This window comes from Nelusetta ayraudi, unplaced genomic scaffold (assembly GCF_046127955.1).
Source record: "Nelusetta ayraudi isolate G7.1 ecotype Tasmania unplaced genomic scaffold, CSIRO-AGI_Nayr_v1 ptg000060l, whole genome shotgun sequence".
NCBI lineage: Eukaryota > Metazoa > Chordata > Actinopteri > Tetraodontiformes > Monacanthidae > Nelusetta > Nelusetta ayraudi.
Window position 1 is genome coordinate 922,836 of NW_027466110.1, and position 25,325 is coordinate 948,160.

Here is a 25,325-nt window from a genome sequence, read left to right on the forward strand (position 1 = left end):
TTTTTCACTCTGGTCTTGATACCTACATCTCTAGTGATACCATGAGAGCCAAGCAGTAAATGGTTAAAGTTGTAGTTAAATGACCTTTTTACTGAAGTTTTGATCAGTTTAAACCCCCAATTACAAACAACAAAGCAAATGTCTTCAAACTCAAACCTGCGACGCCATCTGGTTGCTGCGCAGAAACACAGAAATGACTCCATTTCCCCAAGCCCAAGTTCTAATCACCGTTTGTCTTGGATTTTTTTTTTTTTGTATTTCACAAGCATCTTTTTGAAACCTTTTTCATGGGCCCTTTTCCATCCCGATGTGTGAAACTAATTCAAGATTGGAGAAAAATTCCGTCTGATGTGTCGGGCCAACAGAAATAGTCAAATTTGGCTAAGACAGAACACTTGGTGTTTGGGGATGGTGGGGGGGGCAATGAAATCCTCCATGATGATCAAAGCCACGACGTGTTCAGCTGTGGTTTTAGCCACCGCCGCCAACGACTGGAAAGATGAAAAATATTGTTTTTATTTATAGACATTCGGTGCTTCCTAGTCAGAGATGTGGTCCATATATGAGGCTGGATGTGAAGTCCAGGTATGGACGTCGCTGTTGCACCTGCTGACATGAACCCAGTGAGTCACCGCCGCTGAACAACAACACAAAGTCCTGCAGAGCGGCAACACAGTCGATGGCGGCGACGCACGGCAAGAAAACTGCAACATGCAAACAGTCTGCGCACACTTCTTTAGTCTGCATTATGTAATGCCATCGTGTGTGCGCACAGACACACACACACACACACACATTCCCTGTGTGCACCTCAACCTTGTTCTCCACTCGACTCTCTTCTCTCTCTCGCTCTCTCTCTCTCCCCCCTCCCGCCGTCTGTCTTCCGACGTCTCCCTGAGAACATAATGGCCAAGGTTCCTTTTGGGAGGCTGAACACGCCGTGAGAACACCGCCAAGAACGACACGCACACACACAGACGCACACAAGTGAGCATGCAGCGGCTCTCGAACGCACGGCTGGATGACATCACTGTGCTTTTTGTCTTGCGTAGGCGTAATGACAGAGCGTCGTGCCTCTCTCTCTCTCTCTCTCTCCCGGCTGTTTTCACTCTCTCGCTCACTTTCACTCTATCTCTCTCTCTCTCTCTGTCTCTGACATGCATACACATGTGCGTTCGCAAGCTTACACACATCTGGTCTCCATTACGGAATAAAGTATGTGCATAGTTTTGGCGTTTTTAGTGGCTTTCTTTTAGCGTGACTCTCTGCGGATTTGAGCCGGAGCTCTGCAGTGTGGACAAGCAGGTGGTTAAGCGTGTGTGTGTGTGTGTGTGTGTGTGTGTGTGTGTGTGCGTGTGTGTGTGCGTGTGTGTGTGCGTGTGTGTGTGACAGAGAGGGAAAGAGGAGAGATCATTAACGTGCCTTTATGCTTATGCACTTTATTTATGTCTGGTTTTCCGCCACATTTACCCCCCAGAATTTCTAAAAAAGCTCCTTCTTTTTAAACATACTTCATTTAGTGGTTGTTTATTCTTGTTTTTAAAAAGCTTTTGGTAGAGAGTGACTGATTTTTATCGAGCACTCAGTCTGGAAGTTATGGTGTAGAATGAAACAGCTGGCCAATCAGGGAGCCTCACGACTCACCACTTCCTGCCACGGTTTGGTTGTTTATTTCCCGTAAAGTCACATTTGACCCGGTGAGAAGTTGAATGTTGGGAGTCCAGGCTTTGGTCGCCAACGACGGCGGATGGAATGTGTCACTGTGCAGCTGTGTCGGTCTTCATGTTACACAGCAACGCAAAACTGTAAAAAAAAAAAACAAAAGAAAAAACAGAGTCTGTGGTTGGGATTTGGAAACCTCGAGTGGATGCGTCAGGCTTCGGGGGACGTAAAGGAAAACCTTGTTGTGTTTTGCCATTTTTGTGTTTTATTAGAAAAATGTGTCAGGTGAAAAAAAGCAAACAAACCGTCTTGTTGTTTGGCTTCAGTTTGAACAAACTGCATTGTTTGTCCTTGGGACTGTTGTTGTGTCAGAGCAGCGAAGATCTTCCACCGCTGCCTCCGCAGGCATTGAGTGCAAGTGCAAATTCTTCAGATGCTTTTATTTCCAAGCCCGCTAAACCGCTTTATCTTGTTGTTTCTTCTTCTCTTTCCCCAGTCCACAGTCCTCCTGCGGGCAGCCCGGAGCGCCCCACGGTGGCCGTGTCGCCGCTGCGCCCCCAGAGCTCGTCCCCGTCGCGCTGCCCCGGCCAGTCGGGTCGCCCGCTGTCCATGGTGTCCCCGGGGCCCAGCCTGGGGCCCTCGCCTCTCTCCTCCCCGGCCTCCCGGCCCCTCCTCCCCCTCTCCTCCCCGCTCTCGTGCCTCACGCCCCCCAACGTGTCGGCGGCGCTCCTCAACGGCGACTCGGCCGGCCCCCTGCAGCCTCCGCTGCCGGGCCCCTCACACGTCACCATCCAGGGCGTCCTCGCACCCAAAGTGGAGAAGGTGAGTCGCCTCATGCACGTCGCGTCTGTTACTGCGTGGAAAAAATCGTGCTTTCGCTGATGGCAAGTCTCAAAGACAGGGATGGGCAAACCTGTGGGCCACAATGGGTTGTAAAATTGGACAGAGGGGCCGGAGCAGCAGCAGATGGATGGAGTGTTCTGGTGATTCAACTCATAGGAGATAAAAAAAATATATCACGGGACATGTAGACAACATGTGCTTTGATGTCTATTGAAAATGAACAGAAGCGGTACAACAAAAAATGTGTCCCACGGTATTTAGCTCTTTATTGAAATGACTCACTGAAAAATGGATGAAATACAGACTATTAATATCATTTCTTCAAGTTTGGCGGACCGCATTAAAAATCTTAACGGGCCGCGTATGGCCCCCGGGCCGTAGTTTGACCATGCCTGCTCGAAGATAATTATTTAACTATAATTGAAAACATGTGGGAAATGAGACATTGAGCAGCAGGACAGAAAATCTATCCTGTGTATCTGCCGGCATTATTGTGGATTATGACATATCAGCCAAGCGGCCAGTTGTTTGTGCAACCTAATGCAACACGACAAGGCCAAAATTTGAAACATGTGTTTTTGAGTCCACATCACCAGCGGGCAAGCACGACATGTCTCGTTTCGCCAGATATTTCCCTCCGACTGTGAATTAAAGCCAAACATGTATGGCATTTTTCCAATTAGCGCTCAGCTCGGCAGCGTGTGTCTGTGTGTTTGCTGCGACGTGCCGCCGCTGTAGACGGTTGTGACATCAGCGGCATGAAAGTGCCGGATGTTAAATCGGGCCGGCCTGACAGTGAATGATGGCGCCGGGGGGGGGGTTCGCATCTGCCTCTGCTCCATTTGTTCCCCGGCTGGCTGCAGCAGCTAATCCATGGCGAGCTGACAGAACAGCTCAGTGGCGACCAGCAGCAGGACAGCAGCCTGGTTTGCATCACCGAGATGCATTAAAAGTTACGGCTCTGTGCTGAAAACAGGACTGAAAACTTCAGGACTTGCTTTTTTTGTGCGTTTCCCCTCTATAAATCGACGAATCAATTCAAAGCGACGAGTGTAACAGGGATTAATGAGACTCGACTCTATCAAAGCCATCTGTAGCTGCGTTTCCATGACAGTTTTTCACGTATAAACCTTCTATCGATTGTTGAGAGATTTTTCGAAGTTTAGCTGTTTCCACTACCAGTTTTCTTATTGCGATATTTAGGTTTTGCGCAATTCTAGGGGTAATGGAAACTCAGCTTGTGACTGTAGGTTTTGAAACCAATAATGGTTCAGATGTGATTTTGACACCCTGATAATGTCAAACCAGATGACTTGATGGGTTTTTGGCCTTGAACGCCTCAGAAGATCTCAAACACATCGAGGATTAGCTTTAAAAAGGACACAACCATGCTGAGTCACAGGACCAAAAAAAAATTTTTTTTTTTTTCTATCATGCTTTGAGAAAAACAAAACAACAGCAACAAATTGTGCTGCCTGACCCACATCATCCCCGGCGCTGGCCGGCGTGACTGTGAGCTCGGCGGACAGCGGGGTGGCGACGAGGCCGCGAAGCCATCGCTGGATGTTGGGGCCGAGAACGACGAGGCAGCGATGATAACTGTCTGGCAGTCGCAGCCGTAATCTCTGTTCGACACGCTGTCACACTGTCTGGAGCGCAGCCGGCGCCGCGTACACACACACACACACACACACACACACACACACACACACACACACACACACACACACATATCGCTTTGGCCGGACGAGATGTGTTCGCGGAAGCATTTCCAAAAAGCGCCCCAATCATCGCAAGTTTGCGGGCCGCATTTTAGTCAGTCTGAAAATGTGTTTTGAAAAAGGTTTTGACTGCAGATATGCTGGAATAGGTGTTTTTGTAAACCTGCTTTGGACCTCTGTTTTTTTATGTAGCACTATATTTCTACGCTTTTATTAAGTTAAGTAAACATAACGTATATTAAACATATGCGGAGCCACCCTGATGACACTCTGACACGTTCAAATGAAATGCTAATTATGCAAATATTCACATGAACAGTGTTTTCTAGCAATACATATGAAACTCTATAATTCCCTGACTTTTCAGAAAGTGAACACGCCTCAGTGCTGGAAAGCTACTCACTGCCCCTTTGTGACATCACAAAGGGTGGTGGGCACCTCTTCCAGATTGGTAGCAGTAGCCCTCTGAAGTCGCCCTGAAGTGGACACAAGAAGTTTGGTCAGGTTGAGCGGAAAGATTTTTTTTTTTTTTAAAGTGTCTTTTGAGGAAGGCTGTAAACAGAGGGCTAAGAAGGCTGTTTTCTGGGATATATTGTAGCTGGTGTCACAAGGAACCTTTTCAAAATTCCTGCTACGGTCCTGCAAACCGACAGCCGACAACCAGCACATCCAGTGACAGCGACTCACATGATTTCAGTCACGTTGCGTCAACTCTAACCCTCGTTCATTTATTTCATCCGGTTTTATTTTTTAATTTTGTTTTTTTTTTTCCTCTCCGTACAATTTCCCTCGTAAGCGTTTCCATGCTGCTGCGTGGGTGTTTGAATGGTGGAGTAATGACTCAGTGGGTGGAGATAACCCCCCACACACACACACACACACACACACGCCTCCACCACCATTACCCAGCAGGTACCGCTGCCGGTGTGCCCCTGAGCAAAGGCAAGCGCCAGCCTGGCTGTCGTTCAGCCGGGACCCATCAAACCATCAGTATGTGCTGCCCTCTGGTGGTTGAAAGTGGCGGCGGTTGAACGGCGCAGCAAAAAGCGAGCGCACCAGATTCTTTTTCACACGAGGCAGATTAAGCCTTTAAACCCGCTGAGAGAGCCGAGGGCGTGATTATTCATTCTTTTCTCTCTCTCTTTGACACCCACATCTTCCCAGCCCACCTTCCTGCGCCTTCACACTTCTTTTTTTTTTTTTAATCAAGCCCCCACTTCCTCTCCCCTGCTGTTTGCATCCTTTCTCTGCCCTCCTTCCATCCCTCTTCTGCCGCCTTATTCTCCCTTAATCTCCCGCTGTATCCCACCGTTTTCCTCCCGCTACTCAAATTAAAATTCAAACTAGCTTTTATTTGCATGAGCGTGGCCGGGTCGACCCGTTTTGGGTTTTTGTTTTTTTGTTTGTTTGTTTTTTAATACAGAGAATGCATATCAACACTTTTTTTTTCTATCAAAATACAAACAAATGATCAGTAAAGACAGAATAAATCAATAATTTTCCATCAAAGGAAAAAAAAAAAAGGCATATTCATATTTTGCGTTTGCTCCTCAGTGGACTGACTGGCTGTGAAATGTTTTGGACTTGCCCCCACTTCTGAATCCAATTGTTGAGTTTAAATATGTTCAAATCTGTTCAGCAAATGTTCTCTTTTGTCCGTGCCACCGCTCTATTTGCCTCCGCCATGATTTCTTTTTTAGCCATCAAAAACTTGGCGGAGGCCAAAAATACATTTTTCCATCGAGGGACAAATATTTGATTCATTCATACAAATGCAAATTTGAATTGCCCTCTTTTAAAGGCATTGTAAACTGACATTTTATTCATTTATTTATTTATTTATTTATTTATTTATATTTGGCCAGAAAATAAATCTTCAGCCTTCGGAGCACAATAAGGACAAAAACAATGACAGATTCAATTTTTACAAAATAAAACCTGAATCCCCATCCAGAATCAGCTGTGCAGGTTTGTTTTCTCCATTTAAAAGATTTATTTCTGACGACGTGCCAGAAGAAACTGCCTCAAGCTGGAATAGGTCTCCAGGAGAAACACACAGCCATCTGCCAATACGCACACGCACTCTCACACACACACACACACACACACACACACACACACACACAGTTTAAAGTTTAGAGTTTAAAATTTAGTATATTGAGAACTCATTCTGCGCAATGGAGACATTTTTCAGTGTCATTCCAAGATAAGTCTTGGTGCAGATGTTGCAATATTCACGGCTGCACAATCAGTATCCATCAGATGGAGACCGTTCGACCTGCATCGAGGAAAAAGTGGCACCAAGGAAATGAAAAAAAAAAAAAATAAAGCCTCCAACGCAGAGAAAAAGTTATTGGTGAACTCTTGAACTTGAAATGGTGAAGCTTTAAAAGCTGCAGACCGACAGAAACACGCAGTTGTGCCGCTGTAAACAAAACAGCTCAAGTCAAAAGCGCTTTTTCCTCAGTAAACCAATCAGCATCGTCTTAGCTGGGATGTAGGAAGCTACTGTGAAAGAGGATAATTGGGATGAAGTGGCGACACTTTCATCAGAACTGGACTGCACCAATAGGAGGTTGTAAATGTCTGAGTCGCTCTGCTGCTGCTGCTGCTGCTGCTGCTGCGACGTGCACGGTATTTTCACTCCCCGCTTCTATAAACTCACATCGGAATGTTTGTCTGCTCCACCATCGCACGGCTCCCTGGTGCGCTCGACGCTTCATTTAAGGTGGAATGTGTTTTTTCAGAGTAATTTCTTCACACCCCAGTGTGTGCGCGCCTCTGTGTGTGTGAGGCCCAGTTTCAAGCACTTCCCATGTTGCTATTGAGGAACTTGGTCATGTTGTTCATGTTTGATTCTCCGGTATCAACGTTGGCACTTACAGCCTTTTTTTAAATGAGACATTTTAAAGGTCAGAGGTGTCACATTTTCAAGGAAGCCCGCCTGACAGCGCAAGCAGCAAGACTCTCTGTGTATTCTGATATATATATAAAACTAAATGACTTTTATTGTACGAGTAGACACATTTATTAATTTATTTTTAGGCAATATGTTCACCTCATAGCAACAGAGAAGTCATACATCAAGCCAACACACTGGACCTTTAAAGGCCTTTTTCTTCAGCGTTAGGACTTCAACAACCAACCTGCTGCCTCATCCGGCAGCCAATAATGTGCTGAAGAAACAGATGGCTGAGGAAAAAACAGAGATGATATTAACCACAAAAAAAGAAGAAAAATTGTGAATTATGCTCCAGCATGCTTTGTATTGATCCTCGGTGGCGCGACGCAGAGGAAAAACACCAGAAGCTGTTAAGTCCTGCTAGTATCACAGAGTTTGCATGAATAAGCAGCCAAACTCTGTTCAAGAATGCGGACAATGTAACAGCAGGAGTTAAAACACACCGACTCAAAAATAAATTTTCCTCATATTTATTGCAGACACAGAGAAAGAGAGGGGGTGTGGGGGGGGCAGCGAGGAAAATGCCATCTGCCCGACTCGGAACGAAGCAGAGTGGCATTTTGAGACGGCAGACGAGGTAGAAAAACAAGCAGCTCGTACATGAATCGCACGAACTGGGAGCAGCGTCAACCCCCCCACCCCATCCCCTCAGGCAGCAGTGGAGGGACCATGAAAGGGAGCGTGTCATTGTAAATGCCAGAGAAAAAGTGTGCAAAGGTACAATAGAGACGACTTTGATGTTACACAGTATTTACATTAGAGGCAGATTTTATATTTACGTTGCAAATACAAATGTGTTAAATCCACTTTTATATATTTAGATCGAACAACAAATAATAGAACATAATATATTAGATAATATGATCATATCATATTTAGCCCTCTGTTTGCAGCCTCTGGTAAAAAAAAAAAAAAAATTGTGATGCTTTGTTGAAACAGAACAGATCTAAGGCAGCTGTGAGACGGTTGATCAAAATCCTCCTTGCTGGGAGTGTTGCCACTGACCTTGGAGGGGCATCAGTGCCCTTTGTGACATCAAATCGGGCTGTTATCTAGAGCTGTGTCACTTTCCGTTAAAGAAAAAGACAACATTGAATTTGAAATTTGCACGACACAAGCCCAAAAAGCAAAACCAGGAGCCATTTTGCTCAGGTGCTGTGTAGTTTCCTAGAATTCCGTCATACACCTTTTTTTTTTTCTTTTTTTTTTTTTCTTTTTCAATAAAGCAATCTCCTTGAATGCACGTGGAGAAGCGCTCCTCTTAGCAAACGCCTCGTTTAGATCACCACTGCGAGGATAATGGCTCCAGCTCGAAGGAGAAATGCAACACCTGTTGTGACCGAGCAGCGCCCCCTGCTGTCTGCGTTTTTCTGGCTGCTCTCGGGCTGTCTCGTCCTCACCGCTGAGCTCTGAATGGAGACCTGAGAAGAGGAGCAACACGCTGCTTTTTCAGATGTTTTCGCGGCAACAACAACACTCGCTCTCGCGCTCAAAGGAAGCAGCCTGGCTTGCCAGTCTTTGGCAACAAAGGGAAACAAATTCCCCTCTCATCTCGCTGCACCCAGAGCAGAAATAGACACGGCCTACGAACCGACAGGGTGTTTCCCTCTTTTAACCGACGGCAACAAAGGCAATTAATGGCGCTAATTATTTCTTGATGACCGGCTGTAAACGTCGACCTCCTGACAGGCTCGTAATGACCGCCCGATAAGCAGATGCTGCACAAGAGCGGCAGATAAATCACCTGTTTGTCCAGAGGAGAGAGTCATAGATGGGAATCACGAGGGTCTGGTATTTTTGGGGGGCGAGGCCGACCATCACCGTCCTACAGTGGAGAATAAAATTCTCATTTAAGCCACGTGATGTTGCGTCGCTTTGACGTTTTGCCTCCACGACACTCAGTTGGGCTGCCTTTCCACTGCATGATGTGACAAGTAGGAAAAACAACACTTGCTGCCCTTTCAATTTTTAAGCCTTCTCAGTTGACAATTTCTAATTCTTCAGCAGGTTTTGTCGAGCTTCACAACATCTCAGCTGTAACATGGAGTCGATTGACTGTGTAAAATTTGGTTTGATTTATGATTTTCATATTGGTAAAAGCTTAACATACTACCCATAAATACATTAATACAATTTTATACATGCAGTACAATGGAAGTCATTTGGTTTTCTGGTTTTCCTACCCTTAGAACGGTCCTCATATATATATGAATATACAGTACATAGAGCAATAAGGGTCTTGCTCCTAGTTAGTCATTCTTTAAGGAAGCCCACCCGACAGTGCACAAAATATGAAATGTGCTGTCAAGCGAATGCCTTAACTATCTGGCTTCCTTAAAAATTTTCCACACTGGACCTTTAATGTGAAAAAGTGTATCCTCGTTGTGATTTTATTTTTCAAAATCACACTTTTCAATTGTAATGTAAAAGCAGGTGCTGCCACTTTATACTTCCTGTCTGCTCAGTGACTCCCTGGCTGCCTCTGTCCAATCCATCAAATAGAGTCGACATGCCACATATTTCTATTTCCAAGCATTTTCTTGACGTATTTATTCGCCGCGGCAGCAGATATTCTGCAGACATTCCGAATAGACAAACAATTCTTCTTCACGGCCTCTTCTTCATCTCCCCAGGTTTCCTCTCCTCCTCTTCTGCTCACCGTCTTCACCACCTCCCCTCTGCTCTCTGTCCGTCCTCAGAAGGAGAGAAAAGCCGCCGGCCTGCTGAAGCTGCTGTCGGGGGCGGCGGCCAAGAAGAAGCCCCGCTCCCCTCCGTCGTCGCCGCCCACCCATGACCCCTCCGAGCTCGCCCACCACCCGCTGCACCACCACCACCACGCCCGCTCGGGCTCCTGCCCCATGGCGTCGCACGGCCGCGCCGGCTCCTGCCCCATCGAGAGCGACATGGCGGGCGCCATCGGCCTACAGCCGCTGCACAGGAAGTCGGGCTCCCTGGACACCAACTTCCCCAGGTCGCCTCCGGCCACGCGAGCCGGCAGCGCCCTCATGGTCCTGCGGCCTGAGCCCAAGCCGCTGTCCAGGGAGAGGTGAGCGCAAAACGCAAGAAAATACACACCAAAAGTCAAAAGTTTGGACTTTTATCTTTACGACTTTCTACGCTGCAGACAGATACTGAAGACATCAAATTTATGAGCAAGATACTGTATATGTAATTACGCATCAAACAAAATAACTTTAAATATGGCTGATTTGAAGAATTGAAATATAAAACGTGGTTGAGTTATTTTACACTTTTATTCTTTCCTACATAATTCCATGTGTGTTCATACGTAGTTTTGAGGCCTTCAGTGAGAAACTACAATGTCAACAGTCATGAGAATAAAAGAAGAGACATTAAATTCATCGAGTGTGTCCAAACTTTTGACTAGTAGCGTAAATAAATAAATAAAAAAAAGTCCTGACAGAGTTTGTCGAGCTCAGGCAACGCACGTAAACGCAATCCCACACTAGGCGGCGCCACTAATAGCTCTCCGAATGACGCTCAGCGCCCTCATCAAGATAATGGCTTCGTCTATGCGCCGCAGATTTAATATCCACACCTACAATATGAACTCAGGTTCCCCAGTGAGAAACTGCCCTCACACTGAACCCACCCCACTTGTCTTTTCTTTTTTTCAAACGCATACAAAGACACATAAACCCAGAGCGAGTCAGTCAGTCAACCAGAAGGTGCTTCTGATGATTCCAGTCGACGATCTGCTCAGCTCAGGTGTCGGCTCAGTGGGTTGAAAAGCAGTTGGAGCTTCACTCTCCCACATTTTGTAGATACAACGTAGAAGGCAGCTTTATTGTCAATACTAAAAGATATGTGAACATATACATAGCATTGAAATGTAACTCAGCGGCTCACGGCGTAAGGAGAACAAGAGAGTAAAAGTACAAAAAAAAAAGTATGAAAGTATAAAACTACACCAGTGTTGTGCAAATAATTAATAAGTCAGGAATTTTAGACACAATGGTGACATTTGATTTTGCAAAGAAAAATAGATTTTGTCAAACTCAAGCCTCCCATTGGCGCAGCAGCTCAATCTGTTCCTCCAGCGGCAGCAGGATTATCACTGAGACCTCGAGTCCTGATTTTCTGGCGGATGCAGCGTCGAAAAGCTCCGAATCCTCTCCTGCCGAATCAGTACTTTAAGCCAGTCGGTGTCCTTGTGGCAGTTTGATCAGAGCAGGAAGTTGTCCAGTCGAGTTAAATGCCTCATCACAGCCGCAGTCATCCTGAGGGCAGAACAGGAGGCCTTGAACGCCTCTTTCATCATGGTTTTCATCTTGTTTTGTTTTGCTTTGCTTGTTGCCGGGTAGATGTGCGAAATAAATCCGCGGGGGGGAATCGCTCACCTGTGCCGAGTTATCGGTATCGGAAAAACATATGAAAATATCACTTTTTTTCTTAATTTCTCCCGAATTTAGTAGTCATACCAGAGAATTAATTCCTCAAATTTCCTGGTATTGCTAAAAAGTAAATAACAATACTTTACTCGTCTCTAGTACGCTTGATGATGCCATCAAACCGCATTGAAGCATAACAGCAAGCGACGCGCGTGTTTCAGCAGAGTGGTTTCAGTGGGGGCTGCCTACTAACAAAATAGCTCGTTCATAACTGACGACATCATGAGGGACATCCAGTGGGACGTCACAATACAAATTAGCCAGACTGTGTTAATTCCACGACCGCATCTATCGGTATCGGTTGATATCGGTATCGGAAATTAGGAGTTGGACAATATCATGATATCGGTAAAAAAGTTTTTAAAAAAAACTTTTTTCCCCCTCCCCCTCCCTCAGGTACCGCGTGGTGGTGCCCTACCCGCCTCAGAGCGAGGCGGAGATCGAGCTGCGCGAGGGCGACGTGGTGTTTGTGCACAAGAAGCGGGACGACGGCTGGTACAAGGGCACCCTGCAGCGGACGGGACAGACGGGTCTGTTTCCCAGCAGCTTCGTGGAGAGCTTCTGAACTGGAAGGAGGAGCGGGGCGAGAGGGAGAACGCTGCACACACACACACAGAAGCACTCACGCACACGCACACACACACACACACACGGACAAGGATGGGCCGACTTTGGTTTCCTATAATTAGAGTTTTAGATCAAAGTGGTGATTGAAGAAGCTGCTACTTCTGATTAAAATTCTCTTAATTCAGAGTTGATTTTTTTTTTCGGGCGGGGGGGGGGGGGATTCTGGGGATGCTTTCGTTCCGAAAACAGTTGAAGGGCAAAAATGAGTAAAACTACTGAATAATAGCACAAAGCCTGTGGAAACCACCGTCGGTCCAACCTGAACTCCCGCACGAGACGAAACGGCAAAGCGAGAGCCTCGACTTCGACCAGCCACACAGGAAGCAGGGCCAGCTTTCGCCTGATTGGTCCCCCACTCAGCGAGGCGGGGGGCGGGGGGGGGGGAGGGGTCCCCTCGTGAAGTTGACTACTGAAACCGCACAGACTCCAAGAGCACAGAAAGACGGACCCCGCTGCCTCCCGGCGCTCCTCTTTTGGCATCATCCACCAGCAAACACGAGCACAAGAAGCTCTGCTTTTCCACTCAGACCTCAGAACTTGAATTCGGGTGCTTTCTTCTCTGTTGTTTTTTGAAAGAGACGTTCGGGCCGGGGCGGTGAGGGAGGGAGGCCAATCAACAGCCACCAGTCCAGGACGGGTGCCAGCGCACTCCTCCGTGTCTTAGTTTGTGACAAACAGGCGGCCGTCTTTCTTATTCGACTTCAAAAAAAAAAAAAAAAAAAAACATGTTAATAACGATGCATGTAGCATTATTACGTTGGGTTCTCTCTCTCTCTTTTTTTTTAATATATATGTTGAAATAGATGTTTGTGTTGTCCCAAACTAGTCATGTGTGATGATCTGTGACGGGATTTTTGTTTTGTTTTGTTTTGTTTTTTAATTTAAGGATAAAAAAAAACAACAAATTGTGCAAAAAGATGAATATTCTGCAATTAATTTTTTCTATTTATAAATGTCTCATGGATTTATACACCCGTTTTTGTTTTTTTTACGTTTGGATTGGTCCTCTGTTGAACGGACTACGTAAAACTGGCTCGCTGAATGTAAGAAAGACTGAATTGTATTGATAATAGTTTAGTTTGTTTCCAGTGTTTCAGCGCGAGATGACAAAGAGTTCACGACGGTGTGTTTTTCAACGCCACCTGCCAGCCGCTGTGTCTCCCTGTTCAGCCTTTTACTCGCGATGGCACAAGACAAGAGCTTTCCGTTCTTTCGTCAGGCACAAACATCTTCTGGAGAAAAGAAATCTATATTATTTTGAAAATTCAAATCTGGCTTTTGAAACAGAAATGCAAACCCCCCCCCCCCCCCCCCCCCCCCAAAAAAAAAAAACTGTACTTTCTGTCAGATCCGATGCGAACAGAAAAGTACGGAGTCGTCAGAGAGGCAGGACAACTTTCACCCGACCTTCAGCAAGCATTTTTGTATTGTGAGCGCGTGTGTGTGCGTGTGTGTCTGCAGTCAGTCTGCTTTTACATCATGAGTTGAGACCTTGTCTGGCAGAACTGTTTCTTCACATAGAAGCACAGACGGAAACGCAGCAAAGATGACTTGCAAACATTGTGTGCGTGTTTTGTGTGTGTGAAGACCGCGTGCTGATTTCAACTGCGGCAGCGTACAATTGAAAGTTAAGGGTCCCACATTATGCAAAATTCACTTTACCGACCGTAACGTAACGTGAGAAAACTCCAAACTTTTCCTTTGTGCGCCTCAAAATGCGGTGTTGTGACATCACAAAGAGTAACGATACCACTCCCCGCTGTAAACAGAGGGCTAAGTAGGCTCATTTCTGGTCAGGCTGATTGTCAGAGAATACAGAGGACATGGTGAAAATGTCGTGTAATATGTGTGATGCCCTTTCAATTGCATCTGCTCGTGCCAAACTGAAGCACAGCCACTGGCCAGAGCACAAACACCCCACAACCCCCCAGCTAGACCAGCAGCAGCAGCAGCAGTAGCAGCTGTGTGTCCATAGTGAAGCAAATCAATGCACAAGGGAAAGGCTTTTTTTTCCAATGCTGACAGACTTTTCTTTCTCTTTTGTTTTTCTGCACAAATTCTCCTGAGTCGACAAGAGGGGGTAAAAACACACAGCAGCGACTTGTCATTTCTTATTTATTCCCATATGATGTGACTCGCACATGTCAGACCTGCCGAGCAGCTCCCCGCAGGTGAAAGCCAAGCAGAATGGACAGACAGACAGACGGACGGACACAGCTACGGGCTGCAAGGCTCCTACAACGGCAGAGTTCTGACTTTTGTAAAGTTGGTCGGTCGCTGCTTTTTCTTTCTTTTTTTTTTGTAATTTTTTCTTTTGTAATCTGTGAAAATTGATGTGAAATACGGCATTTGAGACAGATTTTTTTGTCATATTTTTTGCTCTGTGTGTGCGTTCGCCTTAAAGCCAAACGTGACCTGCCATGAGCCCGAAAGCGCACAGACCAGTGCGATCTTTGTTTTTTCCTGCCCCTGCAGAGCCGTTAAGGGAGACAAACTCGGCCTGGTCTGTTTAACTGTGAAGAGAAAAGTCAACAGCAAACACACAACAGACGCACAGACGCAGCGCTTACAGCGAGCAGCCGGCTGCCATCATCTCATAGCCTGAGGGTGGGGGTGTGGGAGGGGGGGTGCAGTGTGGGTAATCCCGTCCATCTGGAGCAACAGATGAAACCAAAAACACTTAGATTAATACCCCCCCACACACTCCCCCTTCCATGGCAGGTCAAAGGTCATCCGCAGCAGCAGCCCAGTGACAGAATGTAAAGCCCCCCCGGCACCCCCCCCCCCTTTGATTCCTCTTTGCATTTGAAACATTTCTTCCCATTTCTTAATTCTTCTCGAGTCGTTCAAGTGCCGGATTAGGAGGGGAATCGGAACTAAATTTTGGCGGCAGGTCTTGAGAAGATGTCTGCATTGGCTGGTCAAACCTCAGTGCCTACAACTGTGCTAACACACACACACACTACACACAAATCTGTCTTTTGTGTCAGACTAGATGGGGAAAAAAAGAACAAAAACAAAGCTGTGCACACTCCCCCCCCCCCCCCCCAAAAAAAAAAAATCCCAAACTAAGATTTTCCCTTTTGTCTCTTTTTATACCCGCGAGTAAAGTACAATACGTTGGAACTGAAGCACAAATCCTCACTCGCGTCAGAGACGGACGCGACTCAGCAGTTTTCTTTTTCTTTCTTCTTTTGTCTTTTGGAAGATGTTGATGCAGTGAAGAGGAGGAGGAGGTAGAGGAGGAGGAGGGAGGTGAAGAGTTTACAAGGGTGCAAACATCAGGAATGAAACCACAGCACAGTGGTCACTTTACCTTGAACAAATGCCATTTTTGTTTTCTTTTTATTATTCAATTTGTTCCCTCACTGCTCGTCTTTCTGCCTCACCTTCCTGGTTGTAAATACCAAGTGAGATGTCTTGATTATTTGAAGAATTTTAAAACGAAAACTGTTGCACATTTAACTTTTTTTTTTTTTTTTTTTTTTTCTCCCTCCGGATTTGATTTAGATTTTTTTCTGTTGTCGTTTGTTGTCGGTGTTTGCCTGAGCTCCCACTCTGCCATCTTGAATTAGGTGTCGGCCCATTTGTTCCTATGGATACCTGTGTCTGGGTGTGTGAGTATGAGTGTGTGTGTGTGTGTGTGAGGGGAAGGGTTCTCTCTATGTAGCTTTTTACATGCGGAAGGAAACAGCGTTTAGCGGCGTGAAGACCGGCCGCTGGGACGAACTCGGGTCGCTTCCTCCGATGCAGCGAAAATAAGAGAGAAAGAGAGAGAAAAGTATATATATAATTCTATATTGTGCAGAATATTTATAGGCCTTTGTGCCGTTTGAAGTCATGCTCTGCTCTGGCCGCGCCCAGCGCTCTCGACCATGTGATCATTATACATCGTCTTGTACTGATGACCCGTGGCTGATTTGATTGTTTTTTTCATTTGGTTTTGTTTCATTTTTCTTTTTCATGTCAAGTGCATTTTTCGCAATAAATGCCTTTGTTTTAAAAACTGATTTTCAACTCTCCCTTTTTTTGCCCCCCTCACCCCCCAAGCATTTGCCGAGCTCCCGCAGAAAGCATTTTTAAAGTGTCTGGAGTCCAGAACCTAAACCACGCTCGGAAGCCAGTTTTGAGAAGCTGCAGTTTCAGGTGTGAGAGTCAAAGTGCTGACTCCTGACTGCAATAGGACAACACCTTTGCTTCCTCACTGATTGGATGGCAGCACGGTCAAGCATTTACAAACTTCACATCTTCCACGCCTATAAAATGTTAGTGTTTTTGTTGTTTTCCCACGTGCAGCTCTGAGCGAATTGAATTTCCGCAACATTAAAACCAACAAATCACCTCCACCGAAGACATCGGGGTTTGTTTTTGTTGTGTGTGTGTGTGTTTTTTTTTTTTACAGCTGCCCCCTTGGAGAACTCGTCAAGAGAAACGCATTATATCCCACCGCCCACTGTAATTATCTGCGAGCACAATGTGGTCATTAGGAGATTATGAGGCCTTATGAGCAGCACTCCAGGTTGCGGTCATCACGGCGGAGCAGCACCGTGAGTTTATCATCACGGACGTGAAGGCTAGCAGCCTTTTATCGGCCTCGCAGCGGGATGCGGCTGCATTTTCCTCGCGGCGGGGACGAACGCTGCCGTACGAGCCAGCAAAGAGATAATGAATTCTGCTGGAATTGTTTTTTTTGTTTCTTTTTTTTTTCATTATTTGATCATCCAAAATATTGCCTTTGGAGCGCTTTCATAAAATCACAGGACCGGAAATCTCCATGGCGACCCGGAGACAAAAGGATGATGTGGAGCAGCCTCACAGGTCCGTCGGCTGGTTGTCACCCCCCCCCACGTGTCACCTTTCACTTCCCTTTCTCCTCTGCTTCACAACGTCCCGTCATCCCTCTCGCGTGTTACCCAGCTAACGGCGGTGCGGACGGGCTGCGTAATTGGTAATTTCAAGGTGTCGACGGCGCTCCCCTTTAAATGACAACCTCATCCCTGCCACGGCCGGCCCTGTCTCCACTGATCACCCCCATTTGCATTTAGAGTGACTAGCAAAAGGTGACAGGCCTGTCTGTGTGTGTGTGTATGTGCGTCTGCGGGAGTAGGATGGCTATCTTGCACAAGCGCAACAGAAAACTTGACGTCAGCAGCGGCAACAACAACTCTGAGTGATAAATCTGAGTCGATTCTCGCGGCAGAAAGTTTAGATTTGTCAGATTTCTTGTCGTGCTGAGCGGGAAAACTGGGATTAATTGCTTTTTTCTTTCTTTACCCAGAATGCAGCTGAAGGCATTTGTATGTGCGGACCTGCAGGCTGTTCTCTTCGATGCTTCGCCCTGGTGGAAAGGTTCTCCAGCAGCAGCAGCAGCAGCAGCAGCCGCCTCCCCTGCAGAGGATCGATCGGCTTTTCTCAGCTTCACACCAGAGCCGTCTGTCCACCTGTCTGGCAGCACCCGAGTCACACAAAGAGGCGCTGGAGCCCAGGAAGGTGAGACACTGCGGGGGAATGAGGGCAGCGGCTCGCTCGCTCAGGGCGCCTCCTCAGGTGAGAAGGTGAAAACGCTAAGCTGCTGCTGCTGTCACCTAAATCTCCCTCTGAAGCAAAGGAAATTAAATAAATAATTGGAAGCTTGTGATTATCCTCAATCCGCTTATAGGGCCTGACGAAAGGGGAAGAAAGGTAAAAAAAAAAAAAAAAAAAAAGGCTTTATTTTTCACTATGGTGAATCGGTGAAGCCAAAGCTTTAAGTCAGAATTCCGGTCGGAAGGATCGTTAAACCCGTCCAGTCCGAGCGGCGCCTCCAGAAAATAAAATGATGGTTTCAGCCAGCAAACCTTCACAACCTTGACATTGTAACGTCCTGCATAAGAGTCAAATTCAAACACAGACATTCTTGAATATTTTCCTGCTTTCTAATGTACTGAATCATTCCATTCAAACATTAAATTATTTCATACAGAAAATACCGATAGGAATAAAGTCTGGAGTTCTAACAAGAGGAAACTATAACATACAAGTTTTGATTATGTGATTTATTTCAAGAAAAAGAATGCTTCACTTTTTGAAGGATTATTATTACAAACTCGTACTTCCTTAACTGAGAGTAGAATTTAAAAAAAGGCCAATTAGAGACTGTAGTGGTTTAATAAATAAAAGACACAGGCAAGCCAGGTGTATCTTGACAAAAATACAGAGATTTATTAAGAAATAAGGCAAAGAAGCTCCCAAATAACACTGTTAAGTCAAGTGTAGCCTCCGTCCGCATCGCTGTGTTTACCTGGTGTGGAGCAAATAGTGTAAGTCTTGAGTTTCACACAAAGACATGAACACACCGTTGTCACTAGTGAAGGCATAAAGTGTGTTTGCGAGTGTGCGATCGGTTCAAGCGTGAAACCCATCTGATCGCAGCTACTGGGAGGCGCAAACGAAGGAAGAAGACGCACATTTGTTCTTCTCCTTTTGCGTTCCCTCCGCAAAAAAAACATTGACTTCCAAGGTTCGGATAAAAAGATAGAAAATAAGGGAGCGAGTAAACCATCTAGGATATAAATATACCAAGTACAATGTACCTGTTCCGAAACCCTCTTGTAAACTGCAAAACTATGACTTCAGAAACAATGCTTTTCCCTTTGAACACAGGAGACTCTGGCGTGTGTTTTCACTGCTGGTGCTGCTTTCATAGCAAATCGTTTACATTCAGGAAGTGTCAGACAAATATATGACAGGACAGATATATAGTGAGCTAATAATGCCCCGTGGCCATGCTGACTGCAGCACATAATGATGAACCTTCAAACTCTTCAGACCATCAGATTTTTACACAGACTTAGTTTTTTTTTTTAGGGCCTCGTCCATCTCACCAGCAGGGGCGCTGCTGCTGTTTACTATGAATGACAGTGTTGTGCATGCTGAATATGCAGCTTTTTGGTTTCGACGCGTTAAAAAGTAAACAAGCAACTTCAAAACAGTGGTGGTTATAGTGTCTGAAAGTGGACTGAAAGAAAATTTAAACCAGTTGACAGCAAAACAGGATGATTCTTCAAAGTAAAATACGCATAATAGTTGCCTTAATGATATTTCTGTGGAATTCACCTTTACAATAAGTAATAAGCAGGCTACACATGTCTGACTAGTATTCTGTTAAAGTCCCTTTTAATGCACTGTGCTGAATCTTAGTCATCTGATCACAATAAACAGCATGTTGGTGATGACACGTGTGTGTGTGTGTGTGTGTGTTTGTGTGGAAACAACAATTTAACATAATAAAAATAAAAGGATAAATATGACACAATATTCAAAAGGTATAAAAACCACAAAGATTAAAAATAGCCGAGAGGAGTGGAGAGGAGAGGAAGAGGTGCGCGGGAATCATGGGTGCAGTCGTGAAACTTTGGCACAAACTCACACTCGCACACGCTGCTGGGTTGTCTGGTTCTTCTCTTGGTTAGTGTATCAAAAAAAAAATTTAAAAATGGCCCCAGCACGTCGGTAAAATCGTTGGCAGAATGTCACTGGCGATACTGGTCATCCTGGAGTGAAACGTCCCCTCCTTGTTCACATGAAGCCTGAGCTGGAGGAGTCAGAGGGGGGGTTGGATTGATTTTCAAGGGCATTCCAATCAATACGTATCTGATGAGCAAGGGCAAGAGCGTGCACGGGGTGCAGCGTCAGCCACTTTGAGCGGAGCCTCTTACTTCTTGCGGTCCTTGTCCTTCTTGCCGTTGGTGGTGAGGCTCTGGGCCTGCAGCAGCTGGGCGGCGGCTTTTCTCTTGCCGAAGGAGCTCTGGTCGTCCTCCAGGAGCCTCTTCTTCTCCTCCAGGGTGGCCTTCTCGTCTGCGTGGAGGCGCTTCAGCTGCTCGAAGCGGCTCTGGAGCTGCGGAGGAGAAGGTGCGAGGACGGGTTGGACGTTATATTTTGGGTTGAACTGAAAGGTGGGGGGGGCAACTGACACGGCCCAGTGCCAGTGGGTCTACACACCTCCCTCTCAGCCTCCTTCAGCTCCGACTCCTTCTCCTTCACCCTCTGCACAAACATCTGCCTCATCTCATCCTCCCTCCTCTGCAGCTCCACCACGAACTCCTGGCGCTTGGCCTCGTAGGTCTGCTGCAGGCTACACACACACGCACAAAAAACAACAACTCCAAAATCACACAACCAGTCATATTTCATATAACGTGATAGTTTCACGTTTTTACGTGGTCAGCTGACCTGACGGGTTTGCACTCTGGTCCTGTGTCTTTGAATCCCATTTCCTCCAGCTTGCAGCGTCTGTACAGCTCGTAGTGGCGGGTGTGCGTCTGCTCGCGCAGGTCCTCCATGTTGACGCAGATCAGCATCTCCCTCAGCTTCACAAAGTCGCAGTGATTTTCGTTCTCCACTGTAAACGCACAAAATGTTATGAGACGCGTAAAAAAAAACCACAAAGCCGTGAATTTGGAACGCGCACGTGAAGGCAAATGTCAGAGGTAATAATGTGTCAGTCTTACCTTGCACCACACCCCAAGGATACTGACGGGCCTTCACCATCTTATTGCCGACGCAGACCTCCTCGGTGCTGCCGACTACAGCAAAGGGCAAATGACCCTGCCATAAAATACAATTTATTACAAAAATCCAACATAAAATGAGCCCATTTAAAAAAGAACAGAGTAATGATTGAGTTTATATACTACGTTCAATGCTTCAAACACATAAAACGCCTGTGTGTGTGTGTGTGTGTGTGTGTGTGTGTGTGTGTGTGTGTGTGTGTGTGTGTGTGTGTGTGTGTGTCCATCACTAGCTGCGTTTCCATTACAGTTTTTCGCAAAATAAAAGCAATATTTCTACAATTTCGACAAAGTTCAATTGCGACTTGCAGGTTTGCAGATTCCACTGAATGGCGTAAAGCGCAAAAGCCGTAATTCTCTTTGTTTGTTTACGTTTGTTTGCTGTCAGGAATGCTTTTTATATGCTTTGTACTTTGTGCCGTACGTTGTGTCAGGCGAAGCGTAAATGCGAAAAAATTGATTTCATGACACTTTTGCGGTGTACCTCTGTATCGATACGTCTGAAAAACCACCTCATGAGAGTGTAAAAACCGCTTTAGCGATATTTGAGAGGCTTTTCTAAATGTAGATGGTTTCCATTAGCATTTTTTTTATTGCGATATTTAGGTTTTGCGCAACTCTCGGGGTAATGCAACCGCAGCTGCTGTGCGTTTCCTCACGTTCATGGTGGTGTTGACCTTGGCGACGGTCTCGTCATCCAGGGGGAACTGGTAGATCTGGACGCCGTTGCTGACCAGCTCGCTCATGATTTTGATCTTGAACTTGTGCAGCTCGCTCTTGCTGATGGTGTCTGCTTTGGCAATCACTGGGATGATGTTCACCTACAGCCGGATAAACAAAACATTGTCGTTACTTATTTATTTATCTATTTTAGCAAATCCCCATTTTAATTTGCAGTGCACCATTTAACATAAACCGTTGACATCCTTCCAGGTTAAAACGATCTGTAAGCACAGGCGAGGGAAAAAAAAAGATTATGTCTCATTATTGAAACTCAATAGTCATCATAATAATTTATTTACACCTTCAAGTTGCCCCTTTTACATCAGCCCGCTGCTGCTTTTAAAGTCTCTAGAACAAATCAATGAAACCAACAGTGCGTAGCGTATAAAAAGCACAGCCAGGCCAAAGACTTCTTTTTTAGCAGCACAATAACAGAAGATGAGTCTTCGAGGGGCTGAAGACATATAAAGGCTGGAAGTAGGAAAATCTTCCTGCGGTCACGCTGGTTCAGTTGGAAATATGTTTTGCATTAATTTAAATAGTTTTGAATGACTTAGCGAAGTGCCGAGTGCAACTGCACCAAACTTTAATCAGAGTGGCACCAGATGCCACAAACATCTGGCGACAAAACTGAAAAACAAACTGCACTGATCTGCACTGATCTGCACTGCACACTGCGAAATTAAATGTGAACTCGTCACAAACGTCAGAGTTTTGTAGTGTATTTTTCTTACTTATCTATAACACCAAATATAATATATCTACTACCAGTCACAAGTTTGGACACACCTTCTCATGCATTGTTTTTTCTTTATCTTTACACTTTTCTACATTGTAGATACATAATGAAGACTTCAAATATATGAGATGTATATGAAATTGTGTAGCACGGAAAATATTGTTAAATAACTAAATGTTTTACATGAAGGGTGGAGAATTTGAAGAAATTAAAATATGAAATGTTTTTGCTTTATGTCACACTTTTGTGTTTCGTTCATTCATTGTTTTGATCCCTTTAGTGAGAATCTATGTAAATAGTCATTAAAATGAAAGAAAAATGTTAAAATAAGAAGATATAAAATATATAGATATATATATGTGAAGCATGTATATGTATATATGTACATGTATGTGAAGTTATTTGTGGCTAACTGTGTAGTCTGAATGCTCCCTCAATCTGCCGGTCGCCTCGTACCACAGAGAGGGAATGAATGGCTGTCGCTGGACGGCTCCACGGTTCAGACCACACACTCATGCGCACAAACCGATCCCAGCAGAGAAAACAAATCAGTGCCAGGAGATGTGTTCCAACAGCTGTCTGAGTGACTGACTGTCTCTCCATCCAAACTGCACATTCAACAAATGGCTCTCTCTGTCTCGATCTGGGCCGCGGCACAAAAGGACAACTCAAGTGTGTGTGCGTGAGGTGATTACAGCATTCCACTGCTCCCCCCCCCTTCCCCCCGCTCCATTCACACACAAATCCAGGGTTACTGACACTCCGGAACAGTGAAATCACACAAACACACAAAAAAGAAAACACAACACGGACGCACACAGGGAGCATGGGAAAGTTTCTGACCACTTCCAAGAGAGAAAGGAGGAGCTTAAACCCCTTGGGGAGAAAAAAGGGCTTTTTCCTGGGTCAGACTGAAAAAGATCCTAAAACATTCTGAGCCTAAATACCAACTAACATACAAATCACCCTGTTTTTGTTTATTGGCTTGTTTTTTTAAGAAATCTGCACACTGAGAACGTAAATTCTGACCTCATATCTGCCATAGTAGGGGGATATCATATCAAGATATTCTCTTTTTTTGACAAACTGTATCACAGTTATGCAGACACTCTACACGTTACCTTGCTGTCAAGCTTCTTCATTGTTACCAAGTCCAAGGACTTGAGTGAATGGCCTGAGGGGGAAATGAAATAAAGGCAGGCGTGGAGTCGCGAGTCGTGGTAGTTGTGAAGGGAGCGCTTGATTTTCAGCTCCTCTTGCAGGTAGCTTTCAAACTGCCTGTCGATGTAGTCCACCACCGGCTGGTAGCTGCAAGACAGGCAAACGTGGTTGACGCACAATTAGAGAGCTGACTTTAATAAGGGTTAAAAAAAAAAAAGTACAGGATCGCTCACACTGGCAACAGATTTTAAAGGAAATTCGCCTGAAGACTAAATTAAAGTGTAACAACTCCTCCTCAAACAAACAACAAATTCCTCTTACCTCTCTTGTTTGTTCATTTGGTCGCCGAAGCCCACCGTGTTGACCACGGTGAGGCGGAGCCTGACGTTGCTCTCATTGAGGTCATAGGTTTGAGCCCGCAGCTTCACCTCAGGCTCAAAGTGGGAGGACTCAAAGTTTTCAAAATTGGTATTGAACAGAGTGTCCATCAGAGTCGACTTGCCAATGCCGGTTTCACCTGGGGCCAGAAAAAAAGAGTTCAGACCATCATTTACTCGGGACAGGATTCCCTTACATTGTCTTAATCCCAGTGCTTGGTGTCTACAACTCCTCAGACTAATATTAAACTGATATGCATTACTGGAAGCACCTTATGTATCAACATTTAAGTTTAGGACTCCAACGTTGTGGCTGTATGTTAAAATTACCAATGCAGAGGATATTGAAGCAGAAGCCCTGGCAGATGGACTTGTTAACAAGCTGGTCTGGGAGGCTATCAAAGCCCACATGGCCTGCCAGAGACAAGGGCCGCATTCCATTATCCTGTAAAATAGGAATTACAGTCATATGAATAATCAAGGTTTTTCATGCAGGTGTTGGCTATTTTATAACCAGCTATGACAGACAAAACACACGGATGACATGAAAATGAAAACAACTACATGAAGTGCATGAAGTTGTAGTTGTAGTTTTAAACTAAGCACAGATGACGGCTTCATTGTAATGTTCCCAAAGACCTTTGTGAGGCGTCATGTGAGGGTGCGTTCAACATGAGGGGAAGTGCTGGAATCCACATAAATGACGTGGCTCCGGCGTTTTGACTGACCGTCCACCTTAATATATTACAATTTAGGGACTGGGTTAGGAGCAGAGTATCATCGACCATTAATGGATGGGAGAATGCACTTTACTTTATTGATGTGACTCAACTTCATTGAATTAAAAAAAACAATAGACGGTGACGCAGGTTTTGATGAAATGTCTGATGGGCGTGAACGCACAACTTCATTCAAAAAAAAAACAATGCTGAATGGCAAAACTTGTCTTCAGGAAAGTGTCGGTTCAGAATTAGAACAGTCAAAACCTATCGGGTTTAGTGCATATCAAAAAGTCATTACACCGTTGCACCGGGGGGGGAACAAAAACTTTTATGACTGTTGTAGTTGCCAACTGAGCGTAACGTTAGCCCGCTAGCGTCTTACACTTAAAAGTTGAGATTTTAAAACTTAGTTTCGTTGATATAAAATTCAAAACTACATGTATAATACCCCGACAACCGTCTTAAACAGTGTTAGTGTAAAAGAACAGCGGTGGTTTGTGGGTATAACTGACTGTATTACGCATTCATAACAATGTTTTGAAGTTTGAGGTAAGTTGTGAGCTACGAGCTAAAGCTAACTTGGCGATAGCCACTCGGACACTCCCTGCGCAGCTGCCAGGGACGCGCAAAAGTCAAGCACAGTAAAGGAGAAAATCACTGACCAGCTGCCGAGCTACGTCCGAGGAAGACATGGTTTTTGTCACAAGTTAAAGCGACTCGGGTGTATTTTCGTGGTGATGAAACACACTAAATGTGACTTGTTCCACAAACACTTCTCGGGACCGCCTCGCTGAGCCTGCCGTCGTCAACTGGGTAGTCTGGCGGTC

At 45.4% G+C, this 25,325-nt stretch overlaps 2 protein-coding genes across 2 annotated transcripts in view; one reads left to right on the plus strand and one right to left on the minus strand.

Annotated features, from left to right (window-relative positions):
* Nucleotides 1-12,861, plus strand: part of LOC142897635 (E3 ubiquitin-protein ligase SH3RF3-like) — an 80,553-nt gene extending 67,692 nt beyond the window's left edge. Inside the window, exons 8-10 of the mRNA XM_076040106.1 lie at nucleotides 2,159-2,484; nucleotides 9,888-10,234; nucleotides 11,997-12,861. Of these exons, the coding sequence (XP_075896221.1) occupies nucleotides 2,159-2,484; nucleotides 9,888-10,234; nucleotides 11,997-12,165 (842 nt within the window). The 3' untranslated portion in view covers nucleotides 12,166-12,861. The remainder of the gene's footprint in view (nucleotides 1-2,158; nucleotides 2,485-9,887; nucleotides 10,235-11,996) is intronic.
* Nucleotides 12,862-18,404: 5,543 nt separating this feature from the next.
* septin10 (septin 10) lies at nucleotides 18,405-25,320 on the minus strand. The gene is made up of 10 exons (XM_076040260.1): nucleotides 25,161-25,320; nucleotides 24,107-24,221; nucleotides 23,721-23,916; nucleotides 23,360-23,546; nucleotides 21,436-21,597; nucleotides 20,717-20,813; nucleotides 20,439-20,607; nucleotides 20,208-20,340; nucleotides 19,925-20,103; nucleotides 18,405-19,800 (listed from the first exon to the last, which is right to left on the minus strand). The coding sequence occupies exons 1-10, from the start codon at nucleotides 25,188-25,190 to the stop codon at nucleotides 19,785-19,787; spliced, it is 1,284 nt and encodes a 427-aa protein (XP_075896375.1). The 5' UTR covers nucleotides 25,191-25,320; the 3' UTR covers nucleotides 18,405-19,784.
* Nucleotides 25,321-25,325: the final 5 nt, after the last annotated feature.